This window comes from Miscanthus floridulus, chromosome 6 (genome assembly GCF_019320115.1).
Source record: "Miscanthus floridulus cultivar M001 chromosome 6, ASM1932011v1, whole genome shotgun sequence".
NCBI classification, from domain to species: Eukaryota; Viridiplantae; Streptophyta; class Magnoliopsida; order Poales; family Poaceae; genus Miscanthus; species Miscanthus floridulus.
Genome location: NC_089585.1, coordinates 142,881,645 through 142,903,077, shown reverse-complemented (window position 1 = coordinate 142,903,077; position 21,433 = coordinate 142,881,645). Strand labels below are relative to the sequence as shown.

The following is a 21,433-nucleotide window of genomic DNA, read 5'->3' as shown; positions in this document are numbered from 1 at the left end:
CTCCGTGCTTCATCGCTTTCACCTGAAGAAAAAACTGAGCTTCAACAGTTTGCTGAATGGTTTCTCTCGATTGGTGATGGTACAACCCCCTAATACCGTTCCTGTAGAACAACACGATACTACCTGGGTCCAAATACCAAAATACATATTGCTACCCGCTGAACAAAGGAACCTAACAGGTTTGATCTCTTTTGTGTATGGATCAACACCGCACATGTCTGAATTACCAGATTACCTATGTGAGAGAGCAATCTTGGCTCCAACCAATGAACTAGCTTCTGCCATCAATTCTCAGGTTATGAGCCAAATTGCTACTGAAGAGATATGATGTTGTATTATAGCTCTGACAGCATTGATGACTCCTCAGCTAACTATTGCACTGTGCAAGATTTGTACCCTACAGAATTTATCTACACAATACGCATGAGCGGCTTACCAGACTATCATTTGCAGCTTAAAATTGGCGTTCCTATAATGCTTCCTAGAAATCTAGACGCAACAAAGGGCTTATGTAATGGAACAAGGCTCATAGTTACACAGCTTACTCGCCATAGGCAAAGCAAAAGGAGCACTGGCCTATTTTCCAAGGATAATGGCTACTTCAGCAGACCCTAGGTGGCCGTTCAAAATTAAACGGCGCCAGTTCCCCGTTCGTGTTTCATATGCCATGACGATAAATAAAAGTCAAGGACAAACATTGAGTAAAGTTGGTGTTTACCTGCCAAGCCCTGTATTTTCCCACGGCCAATTGTACGTTGCCTTCTCACGTGTTACATCTCCAAGAGGCCTACGGGTCCTCATTGAAAATAACCCCCTGGATATGAAGACAGTACCCATAATGTTGCCTACAGGGAAATTTTTGAAGAGATATCCAACTCATGATACTCAGATTGGCCAGGTCCTCTCACTAACCTCGGTTTTCTTTAACACCAAACACCTGTAGCTGTTTATTCTCTAATGCATGTGCTATTGTTTCAGTTTTAATCTATTGTGTTACTACCCACGTAAAAAATGCACAACCTTTGTGCCATCTCTGTATTACACCCTTTGCTATGATCCATGCTACCAAAAAGCGCCCTGCTTATAAGGTAACAATTTCGCCTCTCACACTTAGACTTAGCTTGCCCAAATATTATCGCCATACTCATTTTCCTCCACCAGCCCCGTTCGCTGGTCTAAATCTTGGCTGAAACTGGCTGAAAAACACTGTTCTGGCTGAATTGTTGTGAGAGAAAAACACTGTTCCGGCTGAAAAAACAAGCTGAATGTGAGGTAAGCCGAACGGGGCCAAGTAGCAGCCCTTCTATTCCAAACACTGGCCATAACTTTTTGTGTGTTTTTTTACAGCTTCTTCTCCATACCTACATAGCAGCCGACTGCTCCAGGTGCAGGCGACAGACAATTCATTCGTGAAACTTTTGGTAAACACATATGCAATATTAATTTTTCCTTGCCATTTCCCTTTGTCCTTCATAGCGCCAAAAACATTCTTAGTAAGAGCCACACCAGTTGTATGCCCTCTATATGTGAGTCTATTGTCTCCACTCTCCAATGTTCATGCGACCACACCAGCCTTTTGTTATCAGATAGTAATAATCCACATCACACTCACCCCCAAAAAAAATATTACCAATAGAAACTCTGTTTATCAGCCTCCTGCGCTTTTACCGTCAGGTTTTAGACTTAGTTTTCAACATATAAACAGGGATCCAAGCTTCAGGTGCAAACTAAAGCAGATGTTTTCAATATGTACACAGGGATCAGATCTTCAGGTGAAAACTACAGTACACTTTTTCAGTTTTTTCCCAGCTTCAGGTGCTATATTTGCTCTGTGCATATCCCTTGCTCACTTTAATATAAACATTCCTATGATGCCCCTTGCACGTCAGGTGCACGGTTCTACAAAACATGAACCCACTTTGGACAGTCCAACCCTCATCCTATTCACCTTAGTTCATTTTGGTAACTATGATCTCCATTTGGTGTCCTACGTCACCTCATTTTCAGTTTAGCGTTCAGCCATGATACGTCTGTCATTTATAATTACTCTCACCCTCACAATATCTTCACTCCTATCCCAAACAGATGCCTACTGACAAAGTTGGCCCTGCGCAGTAGTTTGCCTTACAAAGCATGCCATGACTTTGTCTTGCTTATACGATACGCAAAAAATGATGTTTCTGTTCTTAATAAACTTCACCTTTGCCACCTTTGGAATGGGCCAAATGCTTCCTTCTGACCCTCGCTCTGTACCATGTTCATGCAGATAGTCCCATGACAACTCTTCAGCCTACAGCCCCAGTTTACCTCTTGGTGTTCTTTGTGTTGTTGCATGTAATATATATTTCAGCTTCGGCGTAACTTCTAGATCTGCTTATGCTTGAATGGCGACCTGGCTGGCTTGCCCCCATTTAGTTGACGCCTGCAAATGCCTTTTTTCTGTCTAAAGACACATTGTCACTACAAAGAAACATGATTATGTTTCCTTGCTTCAGTTATGATAACAGATCTTCGATGTTCAGTTGTAAAACCGCATGCACAGGCTAATGAACTTGATTCTGGAATCTTAGTTCCTATACAAATCTTAAACAAACCGATATCAACATTTTTTTCACCATGAAAAATATCTTCCACATCATGACTACTTTCCAAGCTGCCCGCGCAACGCGCGGGGGCACATGCTAGTAAGTACTTAAACGTGGTGCAATGCGACAAAATGGCTCCGAAATGTGGTGTTTTGTGCAGTTCACCAATGCAAAAGACATCCTCGCAAAGTCGCAACAGCCAAAAAAAAACGTATCTTTATTTCCATTCAACTGATGTATGAGAGAGAGAGAGAGAGAGCAGTTGCAGTTGCAGGAAGCAAATGATGAAGGAAAAATTGTAGGTGCCCAAAAACACTTGTTATTGTAATATATAAGAACAGTCTCTCAGCCTGCCTAAGAATAGCTACCAGCTGCTGTTAAGAATTCCTAAAGCAATTCCAGTGGAACTGAAGAAAATGTCATCGTACATGCACAGTTTATCCAAAGTTGAACTGAAAGCCTCCACCCCCAGGGAAGCCGCCGCCGGGGAACCCACCATCGAAATGAAACGTGTACTGCTGGCCGCCACCCCCAAAAGGATTGAAGCCACCCCCGCCTCCCATATTCATCTCGTCCACATCCTCTCCACGGTCATACCTTACACGTTTGTCTTCATCACCAAGCACCTGAACATGGAGCGGAAGCTTGTGACAAACATATCACATAACATATAGTACATTCCAGCAAAACAACATTCACAGAGCGAGAAAACCACAAGATTGATTGTAATGCCAGACTGAACTAGCATCTAAATATAGCAATGTTGTTAATAGAATGTGCACTCGCAGGATAGTAGAGACGTCGCCACAGCTTGGTGCTCAGCGTTGTCTAGCACAATGTAATCTTTTAGTTCAGTAGTTGTTTTCCAGATTGAAACCTTTTGTATTTTGTAACCATTATGGCTAATTGAGCAGCCAATCATCGATATATCCCAGGTGGGGGACTGCCCCCGCCCCCCCCCCCCCCCCCCCCCCCCCGGCATAGATAGTGGTTTTCTGGTTTCCTAAAGAGAGAACAGTCCAATCCATCGTACCTCATAAGCAGCAGCAATTTCTCGAAACATGTTTTCTGCTTCTTCCCGGTTATCCACGTTTTTATCTGGATGCCACTGCAACGCCAGCTTTTTGTAGGCACGTTTTATCTCCACAGCTGACGCTGTCTTTGAAACACCAAGAATTTTATACCAGTCTTTTCTTTTGCTCAACTTAAGATGCTTTTCAGCTCTCATAAGTGCTTCACGGATACCCATGTCCTGGTTGTTAAAAATGTTAAGTTATCATGCTAGCAGAAAATCAAAAATAAACTTCCTGGTCCATCAAATATTCACGATCAGTTCATAGACTTCTCAGGTTCAGAAATAGAGAATGGAAACTCGGGTTCGCCACTTGAAAAAAAAAAATCAGGTATTTCTATGGTGCTATATCCTAAGACTTTGTTAAAACAATTTACATGGCTGCCGATACATAATTTTTCTGTCTTAGACAAAACTACAGCACCTTTTTCAACCTTATGTTACACTAGCAATAGCTTTCCGTTGTACTGCAGCATCCACAGCAATTTGGAAACAAAAATGGCTTGCAAAGCAACCCTAGACATCATATAAATGCAAATTGAAAACAATGAAGGTTCCAGTAGGAGACGATTGGTGGGTGTGTCTGCCGGTGTTGTTTTGGGGGTGGCAACGTCAGGGAAATCTAACATGAATAAAATGCAAGAACTATTGTTTGTGTACCATCTAAATTCTGCGCTTTCGGACCAAATATAATTACCTGTGGAGATTTCTGGGCAGCCTCTTTTAGATCCTGAACCGCTCCTTCCCAATCTTCTGAGAGAAGTTTAGCTTCACCTCTCTGCAGCAAGGGTAATGAAAAATGACGCTAAATATCCCAAGAAACAGATAAGAATGTCATGCTTGCAAAAACTTGTGCAGCACAAAATTCAACTTTCGTGCTGTCATGTAACCTCCTGATATAGCATTTAGTGAAAAGATAAATTACATTATCCATGTAATCTAGCTATGGACTCAAAACATATTAATAGTGTATATTAAACTGAAGATCTTAAACATGCTGAACAATTGTAGTATTTCGTAAGCGCCAATAGCTGGTTCATAGCACTGAATCCAATCTTAATGGTTGGTCATAGAGTATGAAAATATGATTTATCTGGGGAGAGAGTACTCTATCCCTTACGTGTACAGTTGATACAAATATATAAACACTAGCTGTCCTAAGCCGGTTCATAGAAACAAGCTTGCAGGTCTTAGATGGATTCCAGCATAGTCTTATACACCACATAACAATGTCAGTTAACACTTGGGGTACCTAAATAGAATGAAATCCATTTTTTTTTAGAAACTAGTGTCAAAGATGTAAGATCAGGTCTTAGAAATGTTTGAGTTTCCATTCTGAATTTTACATTGATGATCTGTGTGATTCCAGGCAGCCAAATTACCTGTGTAAGTGCATCAACAAGTTCACTGTCTATGCCCAGTGCTTCTGTACAGCTGCTGATTGCCTCCTTACTTCTCCCAAGTCTGACCAGAGTTTTACACAACCCAAGATAAAGATGTACATTATAAGCAGTATGGTCTGGATCCATTGCTAGAGCTGTCTTGTAGTCCTCAACAGACACACGTAGCTTACCCTTGGCAGAATTATCTTCAGCCTGCATCCACACCGTATGATTTAACTACTACGACACTGTACACTCCAAATTGATTGATAAGAAGAATGACACTCACACTCTTAGTCTTCTTCAAAAGATTTTTTAACCCGAAATATGCTTTCTTCAATTCTGAATGCTCTGGATCAAGACGGAGCCCTTTCTGGTAGTGCCTAAACAAAAAAGGATTATTTGAATATAGTCTAGGGAGCATTTGGGTGTGTATAAGCACATGCATATGCTTTTCCAAATTACCTGGAGGCCACATCATGATCAGCAAGGTAATAGTAGGCGCGACCACGTAATAGCAGTGCATCCAAGTTGTCTTCATCTTCCTTTAGAATGAATCCGGTCTCTGAAATAACGCTTGAGTAGTCTTTCAGTGCTAGCAATGCTTTAGCCTTGAGAAGCTTTGCCTGCAAATTGAATCTTTAGTACCACAACCCAAGGAGAAATGACTAGATGGAATTTTCCTGTCCGTAATCACACCTTTAAGCAACCTGGAGAAAAGACGAGCACAATTTTGTTGATGTATTCCACGACTTTTGAAAAGTCACCAGAATCGAACTGGCCATAAGCAGATTGTAATGAATTTTGAGCCTGAAGAAGCTGGGATAATTCCTTTTCCACTGAAGCAGACCCAGGATTCAGCTCCAGGTGTTTGTTATAGTCGCTCTCAGCTTCCTTGTATCTGGACTTTAAAAAAAAGGCATACAGTGGAACATAACACATGCAAGGAATAAGGAATAGCATGTGTAAAATGACAAGGGTTTTGGTAGACATGCTCTCTTTCCCCTTCTTTTTTATAACTAAACATGCCCTTACATAGCAACAGAACATACAGCGTGCATCACATGTTCTAATATGTCTTAGAATCGGAATCTGTACTAAGGCTGAACGTGAGCTATTCTAAACTTGTATGAGCACGGGTCGTGAGTTCAGGTCACAGATGGGATAGTAAACCAATCAGGACTATGATCTCTAATTCATTGCGTAACACTCCTCTTAGTAAAACCGGCTAGGACTCTTATACTCCAGGGGAGTGGAGGCATAGACGAAGCGGGAGCGAGTGTGATGGGCCAAAATCTGGAGGAAGAAAATTTTCAACTTTTAATATTATAATATAGCTACATATATGGGATTCATCTTTCAGATATGGAGGCAATGATGTTCCGCTAGGATTAGAATCTGCCTTCAATTTAAACAGAGTAAACTTCATTTTTTCGTGCTTATGAGGCCAAACCAAAATGAAAATCAGCTACTTGCAAGTTTGAAGACAAAAGAAGTTGAAAATGTTACCCGTTACTACTCTATCCATTAGCATTGGAGTCAAGCAAGAGCGTGGCACAAAAAACAAAGAATGGAGTGCAAACCAGCCGGAGAGAATAACTTACCTGCATTTATGACGAAGCACGGATGCACGCTGCCTGTAAGCTTCAGAATGATTTGGGTCAACTTCCAACACAGCATTTAGCAGGCCAAGCGCCCCATCATACTTCCTCAGGTTCATCATCTCTGAGGCTTGCGCGAACAAAGTAGCAGGGTCTTTTTCTTGTCCTTCTGAAATTCCAGAAAAAAGGAAATGATATTTCATTCAAATTGTGCTGTGCCTAACGAGAGACAGGGCAGTCGGGCAGAAAATGGCTGGCCTAACAGTGGCCAAAGAAAAGGCGTGAGTGGTCCAGTTCGGGAGGCGGCATGCCATTGCCATGCATATTGATCTGATGAGATGCTGCTACTAATAAGTATAATTATGCGGGTGACAGAAGAACAAGATGCAACTCAAGATTTAGTGAGAGGCATAAGCATGTGCTGGGTCTCGCTGACTCCGAGATCCAACCAACCAACCAATGGAATGGAATCAGTATAAGAGGGGAAGGATTCGATGGTTGAAGATCCAATCGAATTCTTTTACGCAATCCAATCGACGAGCACCAAGCTGCTAGGGTGATGGCGTGAACAGGGAAGGGAGGTGCACCTTGGGCGACGACCAGCGGGGTGAAGTGCAGGCGGAGGAGGCCGAGGATGAGGAGCGGAGGCAGCGCCGTCCGCCCCCACGCCCGCACCATGATCTCTGTCTCCAGCTCTGGCGCAGTGGCGCTCCCTCCCTCCTCTACTCGCCGTGTAGGCCTCTCCCCCTCCCTCTCCCTCTCCGTCTCCGGCTCTCCCACCCAGCCACCCTGGTTTCCGTTCCGTTCTTTGCCTAGATGCTGAGTTGCGCTGACGGACAAACGAAGCGTTGCTGCGTTGGGACGGAACACGTAGCCCGGCCAATACGGCGGCGACGCGTGGAGTCCCTTTGCTACGCATGGGCTGGGCCAGTGGCTGAAATCCTCCTCCAACTTAGGAAGGAATGGTAGGGATCGGAGATGGGCCGCCACCTCGTGGCTCTTACTCCAGCCCAGCCCAATCCCATGACCCTGTCCCTCCTCCTCCTCCTCCTCCTCCTCCCGTCCTCTCTCTCTGCAACTGAAACCTCGCCGCTTCCGCGCCGCCGTGCGCCATTAGCAGTTTAGTACGGAGGAGGAAAGGAAAGGAACTACTGATTGGAGTGCGATGGATGGTACGTGTACGAAGCCCCTTGTTCCAGCCTCTCTCCCCTTATCCCTTCCGTTTTGGATGGATGCAAAAATCAAATCTAGGGGATCGCTTTCTGTCTATTCTGATTCCGATCTCAGTTTAGTTCGGGCTTAAAGAGCACGCACGCACGCACACGTCGCCGGTCGTCGCCTTCCATCTCAATCTCAAGATAGAATAAAAATGATCCAGAGGTTATGTTATGTCCCCTACTGCTGGTCTGCTAGTGCATGCATTTGTGCGGCCCCCGGAGGGGCAGGGGCAGAGGAGGAGGAGGAGGAGACTAGCATCAGTACCACCATCGTGTATGTATGTATTCACGCACACAGACACAGTAGATAATAAAAGGGATTCCTGTGCATTGCGTCCCTTTATTCATCTCACATCATCCTCCGAGTATCCTATCTACAGCCAGCCGTTATAACATCAACATCCGGAACCAGAGAAAACTCTTCCTAGAAACAAAGTTGATACACATCCAAAGAAACCTTAAACATATGTACTATCATCACTAGCTACCCTAATATAGCTGCTCTCTATGGCCATTCCACCACCTTGACCTGCACCAAAATCACAAGCAGAGCTTCTCAGATGTAGGAGTAATAATAAGACCCAAAAAAAAAACACTTCCTACAGGACTGAAAGGAAATTGGTGTTGTCTGTAGCGACATTTGATTGGTGAACATCATATGTGCCATTTGTTGTTATCCTGAGAACCTGCGCACCCAAACATTTGTTTCCTTCTTAGCCCTCTACTAGTTCATTCATTGGTCTTAATTTATATTTGGCTCCTAATAGTATAAGCAAATGTTAACCAAGTGAAGGTGTTACTCTGACATGTTCATCACCAAAAATACTTTGTTAATTTGCAGTACTAAGACCAACATATATATTTGGTAGAAAAAAGGTAGTCAAATTAAGTTGCAGCCTAGAAACATTATTACACGTACACAAGAGGCAGAGGGAGCAACTTGTTCCTTCCCTGATTTGTTTTAATGTCAACTAATCAACTTTAGATTTTCAATGCTGAAACAAACATAGGAGTACTACAGTACTGTGGGAATAAGAATAATCCAGATATACTATACTGCGTGCATGCGTAAGCATATTATTACCAGAAGTAATCCCATCGTGGATTGATCTTGGACATGCGGTTTACCCCATATGGGTACCCAGCAGACTCGGCACGGCGAGCATTGCGGAAAGCACAGCACCCACACGAGTAGATGGCTATGAGTACAACAAGGATGATGACGTTGAGGATGGTGATGTTGTGCCAGACTCGGCGCACCTGCTCCAGCACTCCAGCTTTGCATGAATCGCACTGGTAACACAGAATGCTGGGGGCATTGTTCCACCGATAGCAGTCCTCGTCTTGCGGCGCAATTGGTATGCCTTGGTTGTATGTGCATGATGTCGGTGGCTTGCAGCATCCAGACTGCGTGCATGCACAAGAGTAGTTAGGATGGTTTGTTAGTACTGTACATTGGGTTGGGTTGGATTGGATTGGAATAACAACAGTTTGCCTAACTGAAAGTTTGCTATCTCAACACTGCGAGAAATTAAGAAGAGTATATATATATAGCAACAGTTTGCCTAACTGAAAGTTTGCTAAAATCTCAACACTGCAGGAAATTAAGAAGAGTAGCAGAGCAGAAGATACTACCAAACCTGTATTGGCGTGAGATTATGCTGGAGGTAATCGAGGGGAGTCCAAGTGGCGATCCTGGGGCAGGCTCTGGACCCGACAACGCATGCGAGCGCTGGCCGCCAGTAGCGATCAACCTCGACATGCCTCTGGAGCCAGGCTGAGTAATCTGTGATCCGGAACTCCTGGTACGCCCTGCCAGGTACTTGCCTGCCACCGCCCCCGGCTGTGACTGCCAAACCAAAGACTGTGATCCCGAGCAGGGCGACGACGAGCAGCAGCATGGCGAGGAGGTACAGCCACAGTGCCCATGTCACATGGTAGCATGCGCCGATGAAGCCGGCTAGGGAGATGAGGAGAACAATGAATCCGATGGCTAGCAGCGGTGTCTGCAGTGCGGATTCGCATGTGGCGGCAGAGCCGTGCGCCAGCCACAGCCCTGCACCAATGATGGGGATGGATGCTACGAGCGTCACCAGGTTGAGGTAGCCGATGATTGTGTTGCTCAGACGGTGTGGGTAGTATGGGTGCTGCGAATGCATCTTGCTCGATCGATCTCGGTGCCGAATGCAAATGCAACCTTCAAGGCGCTGGCGGGCTTGCTTATACTAGGAGTGAGTATCATGCTAGAGCTAGCTTTTTCTTTCCTGCTGGCTTCAAGCTTTATTTCCTTTTGACTTCCTTCTCTTTGCATTGTGGTGCTTTTCTTTGTGGTTTGCGTGAACCCCGGGCCTCTGCCTCTGCTGTCTGTGTGAGCTGTGAATCTAGGTGCTCGATCGGCAGCTTTTTCCCTCTCTTTTCTAATCATCATCCCAACTCACACTTTAACTTGTGTGTATATGTATATGTATATATAATATATATACATGTACATGCATGGCATGCATCATGAACTACAATATAATAATGTTTTTTCCATGTTTTCTGCCTTGGATGCTTTTAACTTTGCATGCCCTTATATGCCTTTACTCTTTAATATGAAATTGATGGACTGAAAAAAAAAATGTAAGAAACATCAGCATGCAGCGCCCGTGATGGTTTCCTTTTATTTCTTATTTATGATTTTCTCTTTTGAATGGTGAATTGAACTGTTTAACAGGCATCATATATCTGCTCCGAAGAGAAAATTAAACAGGAACATACATGAGTTGTGAAATTACTTCAAACAGAAAGGAAGCCCTACCTGCATTTAGGGGATTGATTTCTTAATCACTAAGGCAGCCGGGATCAGGATCTGGAGTTAAGAACGAAGTAATGGCCCCCTGCACCGGCAGGCTTCTTTTCGTATTGCTTGATTGATTTGAGTGCATGCCTTAGTGTAAATAAAGTAGATTGGTCCAAGTTTTCTTTTGGAATGCATGCATGGAGAAGCTTTTCCAGCTGGACAAATAAAGCAACCTTCAATGTATTGAGGTATGCTATAGTACTACTATATATTGTACATGTGCACGCAGTATGTAGGTAACCATGAACAAGATTATTGTACTCTAGCTAGTACTAGTGTACTAGGCATGCATGGCAATATGGCATGTTGATTAATCAACACAAACACAACATTTGACGATAAAGGACTTGTTGCGTACCATGGCCCTGTTCGTCTGGGCTGGTTTGGTTTATAAGCCATGGCTAAAAGTACTGTTGGCTGATTTGGTGTGAGAGAAAAATATTATTCGTTGGCTGATAAGTCATGGCTTATAAGCCAGATATGAGCAAACGAACAGGCTACATAGTAGAGATTACGTACGTACTTACATACTCCATTCATCCCAAATTATAAGACGTTTGACTTTTTTAAACTCAAGTTTGACCACTCGTCTTATTTAAAAAATTTATGTAAATATAGTTAAATTTAAGTCATTCTTGAAGAACTTTTATTAATAAACCAAGCCACGACAAAAGAAGTGATATTTTTGAATAAGACGAGTGGTTAAACTTGGTGTCAAAAAAGTCAAACGTCTTATAATTTGTGATGGATTAAGTACTAAACAGAGAGAAATTTTGATTGACGTAGTGAGTGAGTGATCCATGCCATTGCCAATCCGTGATTCCGTGCTGCCTGCCTAGTGCCTGCTGCCTAGGCTAGTAAATAGCTAGCTACGTGTTCTATCCTCTATATCCATCTAGCTAGGCGTAGTATTGCTGCTTGCCGCCGCCGCCGCTTCTGCGAGGTATGCCAGCGTCATGGCCGCGTCGCTCATGAGCGGGCGAGCGGATGCCTCTTCCTGCAGGCACATGGCGGCCACGGCCACGGCCTGCTTCAGGTCCCTCTCCGGGAAGTCCCCCCGCAGGAGCGGGTCGGCCAGCTCGCGGTACCTCTTGCTGTCCCGGAGCATGGGCATGGCCCAGGCCACCAGCAGCTGCTCCGCGGCGGGCCTGGTGGAGTCCACGGCGCGCCGCCCGGTGACGAGCTCCAGCAGCAGCACGCCGAAGCTGTACACGTCGGTCTTGACGGTGAGGGTGCCGGCGCGCACGTACTCGGGGGCGCAGTAGCCGTAGGTGCCCATCACGCGCGGGGAGCGGTCGCCGACGGGGCCCAGCTTGGCGAGCCCGAAGTCGGAGAGCTTGGGGCAGAGGGCGTCGTCGAGGAGGACGTTGGAGGACTTGAGGTCGCGGTAGATCACGGGCGGGTTGGCCGTCTCGTGCAGGTACTCCAGCCCCCGGGCGGCGCCCAGCGCGACGCGCATGCGCGTCTCCCAGCTCAGCGCGCGCTGCTCCGCCTTCCGCTCGGGAGCGTTGCCGTTGCCGTTGTCCCTGCTGTCCAGCAGCAGGTGGTCCGCCAGCGACCCCAGCGCCATGTACTCGTACACCAGCAGCCGCTGCTCGCCGTCGGCGCAGTAGCCCACCAGGTTCACCAGGTTGGGGTGGTGCAGGAGGCTCAGCATCAGCACCTCCACCACGAACTCGCGGTTGCCCTGCGCGCCCTCGCGGTCCAGCTGCTTCACCGCCACCACCTGCCCGCTCTCCAGCCGGCCCCGGTACACGCGCCCGAAACCGCCCTCCCCCAGCAGGCACTCCGCCCGGAAGTCGTCCGTCGCCGCCGCGAGCTCGCCGTAAGTGAACGCGCGCGCTCTGCTGTCGACGTTGCTGCTCGACGCCGCCGCCGCCGCCGCTGGGTTATTACCGGCCGCTTGGTTACGCTTGTTGGACGACGAACACGACGACAATCGCAGGCTACGGCCGCGCCTCCTCGACGTCGACGGCAGTGGCGCCTCCTCGTCCGCCTCTTCCTCACCCGCTGGCTTGAAGCATGCAAAGCAGCCCACCATGATCCTCCTCCGCTCCGACTCCGATCCACGACGCATGCAGCAAATTAATTAATCAAAGACGCAAGATCAGAGAGGACAGGAGCAACGACCGGCGTATGGCGATTTGCATTGACCGGCGCACACGCATGCATGCATGTGTTTTGGTGACGACAACAGATTAATTGACGGACCAAATTAAGCAGCTTACCATTATCTCTTGTTTACTGGCATAGCAGTGCGAAACCAAAATTAGTAACCCCCTATATACCAGTGGTCAATATAGAGTACGTCCACCATGCATCCCCCTGTATGCTTTTGCGTGCCTCTGCCCCAAACTAAATCAACTTCTAGAGTTGTCTCAAGTTAAACTATTTTAAATTAGCTAAGTTTTATAAAAAAAACAATATATTTTTATAATATATTTTTAGAGTTGTCTCAAGTTAAACACCAAATTAGTATCACTAGATACATCACGAAATATATTTTTATAATATACTTATGTACTATTTGGTATCATAGATGTTGTTATCTTTTTCTAGAAAGTTAATTAACTTAAGATAGTTTGACTTAAGGTAATTTTAGGAATTAATTTATTTTGGAATGGAGTATACTTCGTTGTGCCTAGCGTATTTCACAAGGACAATGACATGATTCCCGCCTTATGTTTTAGCTTTTTCTTAAATCAAACCATTTTAAAGTTAACTGAGTTTATAAAAAAAAGTATTATTTATTATACCAAATAAGTATTATATTAGGTTTATCATAAATTATATTTTAAGGCTTGTTTGACACAGTTTCACCAACAGCTCCATGAGTTGTTGACTTTTTGTGAGCTGTTTTTTTTTCAAATACCCTTTTTCAAAATAGCTCATAGAGTGAAGCTCCTTTTTTATGCTCTCACAAAGAAATAGAGAGAGGTAAAGCTGAAAAAAGTAGTTTTTAAAGCTCTCTCTCTCACTTCTCTCTCTTAGCTATGCATGAAGTTGTTGGTGAAGCTTTTTTCCAAATAGTTTTTTTTCAAAATAGCTCAATCACCGAGAAAGCTGCTCATGAAGTTATTTTAAAAAAAATGACTTATGCCAAACATGACCTAATATTATACATATCCGGTGCCATAAATGTCAGTGTTCTTTTCTATAAAATTGATTTATAATTAAATTGGTGTCATATCGGTTAATTTGTAGACAATGTTGTCATTGCCTCGAAGCCCGAGACCCAACAAGCCTGGCTACAAAAAAATAAAGTAGGCTACCTCAATCATGACCAAGTGAATGCAATAATTGTAAGGATTGAATGGCCTCAAGTTTGGGACTGTGGAGGATGAATTGAAGCTATAAAAAAATTAAAACAACAAACCTTAACCTAAACAAACTACTCCATCCCTAAGCAAGAGCCCACCCTGAAACTACTACTACAAAAGTGAATTAAAGTAGATCGTTAGGGCCATCACACTAAGATATGTCCTTAGTTAGATCACACTAGCAAATAGGCCTTAGGAATTTGTGAAAAGAAACCAAGCTAGTGTACCATGCTAAGACAAAATCAAGTCTAACAAAAGCTTCACACAATGTATTAAACACACGAGAGAGCTAGACAAGAGACAACTAGATTTTTTCCATTGTATATAGTAGTTGCCACTAACCCCTAGTCAATGTTGGAGCATCCACTAAGGGTTCAACTCTCTTGAGTCACAAAGGCTCAAGGACAAGGACCACTAGGAGTAACCATTCTCCACTCCAGATTAGAGGGTCTCACATGAATCTAGGAGTCTTTTAACAATCAACTCCTCCAAGAAGGTCACCTAGTTCTCCACTGAGCTATCTAGGAGCTAGTAATAAACTCCAAGAGTAATAAGTATTTGATCTTTAATTGATCAAACTCCAAGCCAAGAGCACAGAGATGCACACTAAGACACTCACAACTCACAAGCACTCCTCTTGACTTTGAACTGCCCTCAAACTCTTCACTAAGCCTTATAATATAATGAGCTAAATAACACACACACACACTTAATGGGAACGGGGATTCCGATCTTCCGTCAGGTAGTGGTAACTATCGTTGTGGTGGAGAGTGACAGACCGATCCGGCTTCAGATCGAAAGATCGAACCCTACAATCTTAACACCACAACTCCTCTGGTTATCAACCGAGACACGGATCCGGTTGACCTCGCCAAGAAGGCTAATTCCTGCCTGCGCAACGAAGAACACAAGCAAGAACAAGAAAGAAAGCAACCAAATTGCAGATGAATGATTAATCTCATGAAGTTGGGGTCTCACAAACCGATGAACGGCGAAACTGTTATTGACAGATTAATCTAAGCAAAACCCAAAACCTAATGACAGTGGCGACGTATGATTATAAAGGTCTTAGGGTCGTCACCTACCCTAGATGCGCCCCCTAATGGGCCCAAACACGATACATGGTCCAACGGATCAAAAGACGGTGTCATAGCACCCTGACAGATTCTGGATGCTGACTTGTTTCGACGATTCCCGTTGATTCTGAAGAGCTTTTGACGTGAGACCACTTGGATTGGCTTCCTTATCAAGTTAGCTCTCCAACCATATGTGGATCATCGAAAACGGAGTCTAAATGCGTCCTGGGTGACCAGTTTAAGGTAGACTGGTCCTGGACACCGAGGCAGACTCGAACTTGAGTTGCTTTTGGCCTCCACCTCGGGGACTCGAACCGAATTAGCCTCAGGCGTCCTTCTTGACTTGGACACCCTTGCTGGCCTCCTACCCCTCCATACCATGTGCCAAACATGGTCATATGCATGGGTGTTATGTCCTCATTATCCTCCCCTTCTTGACGAAAAGCCGCCCTCGACGTCGATTGTGCTTGAAACTGATCCTGCACAACATAAAGGAGAACGGGGTTACGAAGACAAAGAGAACTAAAATAATTGTGAGAAGGAATATGACCATGTTTCCAAGTTTCTAGCATGTCATCTCGCATAAAAATTTCAGCAAGCATGTAGACTCCATGATCCGAATGCACACGATGTTTGTCAACACTATCCTACAAAAGATTAGAACTAACCAAAGACAATGCAGGAATAGATGTTCTAGCAGACATAGGTAGCAACCAACAATGCTCCCCTTCTTAGAAGTGAAATTGTTTTATTTGAGGAACATGAGAAAATGTTTGTATTATTATGGCTGCCCTCTAAACGATCATAATCTTGTACAACAAAAAGAGAATTCATATTATTACGAATGTATACTCGATGTATCATATATTGTCCCTTGTTGTTATATTTGCCAATAACATGATATGTGTGTTTAGAAAACCAAGGCAAATTAACATATTTAAAAAGCCTCTCCTCCAAACAATCTAGGTTACACAAAACATCAAATTTAATGTAACCCAAAGTATGTAAAGAAGACAACAGCTCGAACTCATCAGTTTTAGTAGCAATATGAATAATATGTTTATTTTCAGCACAAGTGACTGGTTCCAAAACAGGTAAAACTGAAGCATCATCAACCAATTCATCTTTATCACAAGGAACTTCAAGCAAATTATCATGGGACAGAGATAAATCAAGAGAGGGTTCCACTAACAATTGCTCTATGATAGCATGGTTTATGGAAAAATTTAGTATATTAAAATAATTCTAACCTTCCGTGAGTGTAGCATTATGGGCATTACCTGTGTTCTTAGCAGGAGTAATAGGTGCATTATGAAGTGATGGTTTTGAATTTGCATATGATGTTGTGAGCTCCTCATTTTCTTCCATATCATCCTCTCGCTTATGGACATTATCCTACAGAAGGTTGGTCATAACAAGAGGAATAACAACATACTCTTCCTCTAAATGGTGCACCTCATCATATGAAGTCAAAATAGGAAGTGGATTAACAAAGGTTTCTCGTATAAGGAGTTTCATATCATTCCAAGTTTGAGGTTTATCAGAAGGATCTAAAGACTCCCACCAAGATAAAGTAGAATGTCGCAAAATACTAGCTGCATTTTTTACCTTTCTCTTTGGACACATAAAGCGAGTAGCAAATATGTTATCTATGGTAATTTCCCACTCCATGTACTCATCAACACTATACCATCATAAGTCGGTGGATACGAACAACCTGTCATTGTTAGAAGACAGCAAAAGACAACACAAAAAGTATTATCCCTATTAAATGACTACATGGTTGCAGTGGTGTCACTTTTTACAGCAAGTGAAAGCGTCTTACCAAGCTCTTACAAAGTTCTTACCAACGCAAGCAGTGGGCAGTACAACCGGCGGCTGGTTTATGATACCTGTGAGGCAGTGGTACCGAGATTGCAATGATCATTTTCTATACTGATCTGAAGTATATATGTGGAGCTTGGGAGGCTTAAAATATAGTAGCAAGGAATAGCAATAATTTAAGTCAGAAATTGCAAGATTGAAAAGTAGTCCTAAGCTAGTCTATATCGCTGGCCTAAACTCGTCCTGGACCTAGTTCAAGCAAGCAATACAATACAACTCAGCACAAGGACTCAAAAAGGATGCAAGCACTTTTGAACTTTTTTCACTTTCTTTTTCTTTCCTTCTTTATATTTTCTCTCTCTTTTTTTAGGTGCGGCTTTTTTTTCTTCTTTTGGTTTTTGCACCTCTTTGCCTTAACTCTTTCTTTCTTTTTTACTCAAAAAAGTGCTGCAAAATAATTGTAAATAAAAATATCAAGAAGCTGCACTGTAGCGTGATCTAAACTCTCGGTCAGCAAAGTAATATCAGTAGTAGGACTGCCTAGGCGTGGACACCCTGACTTGAACTTTCCTTTTGGATTAGCGCAAGGAAAAACCAAAGAGATGTCCAACAAGGATCACAACTAACCAATAGTAGAAAATCTTGTGTGCATATTATTTCCAAAGGAGACTATAACTGTCAATTAATGCTTTCCTTTCTTTCTAACTGTGCGCAAGAATAATCCACCGGCTACAACCCTGGAGACCAGATGAGATATTCTTTTTAAACATGAAAATAAGGATCAGGATAAAGATTTGTACTATATGTCTCTCTCAACTTGACTTATTCTTTGCCCTCAATTTGCTCACATAACAACCAACAGGGATGCAAGATTTGGCGAAAAGGAACAAACTATCACCACACTAGAAGACAAGACTTGACACTTGACCAAGCTCACACAACAAAATCTAGACGCAACCAACACGATGACACGCGAGGGACGACCGTTCAATAAAGCAAACTAAAATTAAAATATTGCAACGACACAACAGGTGATAGGATAGGGAGAAAACAAAGATTAACACAAATATTTTGTGGGGCAATTTTTTGGATTTATAGGACAAAGACAAAACAAAACTAGGGTAATGATAAACCTAACGGTAATACCTGAAGCTCTGATACCACTTAATGGGAACGAGGGTCCCGATCTTCCGTCAGGTAGTGGTAACTATCGTTGTGGCGGAGAGTGACACACCGATCCGGCTTTAGATCAAAAGATCAAACCCTGTAATCTTAGCACCATAACTCCTCTGGTTATCAACCGAGACACAGATCCGATTGACCTCGCTAAGAAGGCTAATCCCTGCCTGCGCAACGAAAAACACAAGCAAGAATAAGAAAGAAAGCAATCAAATTGCATATGAATGATTAATCTCACGAAGTTGAGGTCTCATAAATCGATGAATGGCGAAACTGTTCTTGATAGATTAATCTAAGCAAAATCCAAAACCTAATGACATCAGCGGCGTATGATTATAAAGGTCTTAGGGTCGTCGCCTACCCTAGATGTGCCCCCTAATGGGCCCAAACACGATACACAGTCCAACGGACCAAAAGACGGTGTCGTAGCACCCTGGTAGATTCTGGATACTGATTTGTTTTGATGATTTCTATTGATTTTGAAGAGATTTTGATGTGAGACCACTTGGATTGGCTTCCTTATCAAATTAGCTTTCCAACCATATGTGGATCGTTGAAAACGGAGTCCGGATGCGTCCTGGGTGACCAGTTTAAGGCAAACTGGTCCTGGAGGCCGAGGCAGACTCGAACTTGAGTTGCTTTGGGTCTCCACCTCGGGGACTCGAACCGAATTAGCCTCGGGCCTCTTTCTTGACTTGGACACCCTTGTTGGCCTCCTACCCCTCCATACCATGTGCCAAACATGGTCATATGCATGAGTGTCATGTCCTCATCACCATGGGTGAGGTCCTAACCATTGGAAAAGTCTATTGAGAAAGTTAACACCTGACCATCCTTCGTTCCTCACTAAGGGGCATAGGATCATCTGATGACCTTATTTTTCTATTTTTTCAACGATCATTGTGGAAGATACCTGAATATCCCACACAAGATGATTCCTGGGTACTCTGTAGATATAAAATTTGCCTAATTTTGAGTCTTTATGTGAAAGTTATGGTTTTTGTAAGAAAATGCTTCTAGACCATGGTTTTGTGTGGGCACAAAAGATGCAAACTGATGGTGATATATGGGTATTGTAAGGGACCGTGATGCCTAAAAGGGGTGAATTAGGATTTCTAAAATATACAACTAAACTTGGCCTCTAATTATCCTTATCAACACATATGCAATAAAATTATCAAGATGCGCACTTGAGGATTTAGTAAGTGCTGCTATCTCTACATCAAAAGAGTTATGCAACCTAGGTTCCAATCCTATATACTAGCTTAGCAAGTTACACTAGGAAAGTAATCACATAACCTAAGTACACAATATAAATGCAAAAGCTTAAATGAGAATGCAAAGTCTTATTGACGACTTCCTATTTTTACCGAGGTATCAAGAAGCTCATGCTTCTCCCTAATCCTCGTTGGAGACCCTCGCAAGGGTCAAGCTCCTAGTTGAGTGACTCTGTGGAGCCCACCAGCCTTCCCCCACGCACAATCTCGACAAGTGTGGCCAAGAGATAGGAGAGGTGGACAGCTCACCTAAACTAGTTCTGCTGACTGAGTGATCTAGTGAATGGTCTGCCAGACCACCGGACGATCCGGTAGGACACAAATTTTGGGATCTTGGATTTCGAGAAGAGATATTGATATTGGGGCCTTTAACATAACCCTTAAAGGTTGTAGAAGTCGCTGGAGGTCAAGACACCACCTCTTGGGTGTTAATCCTAGGGAATTAGGTTAAGTCAACCACCGAGTTGACCAAGGTTGGCCTCAATTGACTTGGTTTGACTTAGAAGAGATTAAGCGTTTGAGAGACAAATTTGGAGTCCTTATCCAGTAAGAGCTAGATTCAAATATTTCCATTGAATCGATAAGGTCGTTAATGCCAAAGGAGAGCTAATAAACTAGAGTCAGGGCTTTGTTCCATGGTTGATAAAGGTCGTATTTAGGCATATAGCGGTTAGGGAGGAATTGGTGGGAGTTTCGGGTTTCAAGGGGTGTTTTCTGAAAAGTTCAAGTTGGAACGACCGTTAGGTTGTGATAATTTTGGTGGTGCCACGTGGACTAGTCGTGGTCAACAGAGTTTTCTAGTGGTCATTAGAGTTTAGCACCAGAGTTCTCCACCTCTTAGTTTTCATCACGACACACTTTTGTACTTTGGGTGTAACTTTTTTCTCTGAACTCCGATTTTGATGATCTTGGACTTTGAAAAGCTAATGAAAAGCTCTACAACTTTGAACTGATATCATATCTATTTGAATAGATCCAAAATCATGAGACAAGACCAATTCATCCATCTATTTGTTCAAGCTCTAATGGCTTCAATTTCTTTGCATCTTTTTGTCCAGCCTTCTTCTACTTGATATAATTTTTTGCTTGTCATCTAGGGCCTTCATGTGATAGCTCATAATCCTTTGATTGAGATGTTGATCACTTGATCTTCACCATCGCTTTGTCCAACCCATCCTTGCATCCATCGAACTAAAACATTCTATACTAACGGACAATGTTAGTCCAATATATCATATTGTCACTCAATCACCAAAATCATTTAATGTCCCTAGCTAGGTGTCATTTTTTCTTACAGGTATTGTTGGTGGCGGTAGCTAGGGTTTATTGGATGCAGCAGAGGGATCAACTCAAATTGGAAATAACCAGACCTCGCCCTCCATAGGTACTCAAAATTGCAAACTCTGAAACTAAATTGTGCAAAGGCTATGATGCGAGTTTAGGTAGGGGTATATTTTTGTTTGGTTTTCATGGACTGTGGGATGAAGGTGAACAAGCTAAACTGGGGTAAAGGGGTGAACCTAGTGGTAACACCTAAAGTTTTGATTATCACTGGATGGGAATAAAAGGGGTGCCCGATCTTATGTCTAGTCGACGTAACTCTTGATTTGGTGAAGGATTGACACACACATGATCTAGTTTCTTATCACAAAGACCTAAACCCTACAATCGTAGCACCATATCTCATTTATTTATCCACCATGCACTGCCTGGTTGATCCACCACGATGCCTGCAAATCAGGAACACAAGCAAAAACAATATAGGGGCAACTCAAATTGCAAACAAGATGAAACTCACAAGTTGGGGTTTCACAAAATATTGTTCGATGAAACTGTTTGGTGATAGATTAATCTAAGAAAATCTCAATCCCTAACTTGTGTGGCATATTTTTCTTTTTGGCTATTAGTGCTGGATCAGCTTAATACAAGAAACCTCCTACGCCAAAAGAATTTCCATTTCCAGAGTTATTCATGTGTGCTGTGCAACACTACTGTGGATGAAACATTGGATCATTTGTTTTTTTATTGTCCCTTCGGTGCTTGGTGTTGGAGCTTAGT

At 43.4% G+C, this 21,433-nt stretch overlaps 3 protein-coding genes across 3 annotated transcripts; all 3 read right to left on the bottom strand.

Annotated features, from left to right (window-relative positions):
* Positions 1–2,795: 2,795 nt before the first annotated feature.
* Positions 2,796–7,454, bottom strand: LOC136457210 (dnaJ protein P58IPK homolog B). Its single transcript, XM_066457267.1, has 9 exons — positions 7,228–7,454; positions 6,644–6,809; positions 5,739–5,940; positions 5,505–5,665; positions 5,329–5,422; positions 5,040–5,252; positions 4,355–4,435; positions 3,619–3,837; positions 2,796–3,211 (listed from the first exon to the last, which is right to left on the bottom strand). Exons 1-9 carry the CDS (start codon positions 7,316–7,318, stop codon positions 3,023–3,025), a joined length of 1,416 nt encoding a protein of 471 aa, XP_066313364.1. The 5' UTR covers positions 7,319–7,454; the 3' UTR covers positions 2,796–3,022.
* A 695-nt stretch (positions 7,455–8,149) lies between these two features.
* LOC136457211 (tetraspanin-6-like) lies at positions 8,150–10,944 on the bottom strand. The gene is made up of 3 exons (XM_066457268.1): positions 9,498–10,944; positions 8,942–9,264; positions 8,150–8,386 (listed from the first exon to the last, which is right to left on the bottom strand). The coding sequence occupies exons 1-3, from the start codon at positions 10,014–10,016 to the stop codon at positions 8,347–8,349; spliced, it is 882 nt and encodes a 293-aa protein (XP_066313365.1). The 5' UTR covers positions 10,017–10,944; the 3' UTR covers positions 8,150–8,346.
* Positions 10,945–11,505: 561 nt separating this feature from the next.
* Positions 11,506–12,863, bottom strand: LOC136460002 (probable serine/threonine-protein kinase PBL25). The gene has a single exon (XM_066459854.1). The coding sequence runs from the start codon at positions 12,774–12,776 to the stop codon at positions 11,595–11,597; it is 1,182 nt and encodes a 393-aa protein (XP_066315951.1). The 5' UTR covers positions 12,777–12,863; the 3' UTR covers positions 11,506–11,594.
* Between the last annotated feature and the right edge of the window lie 8,570 nt (positions 12,864–21,433).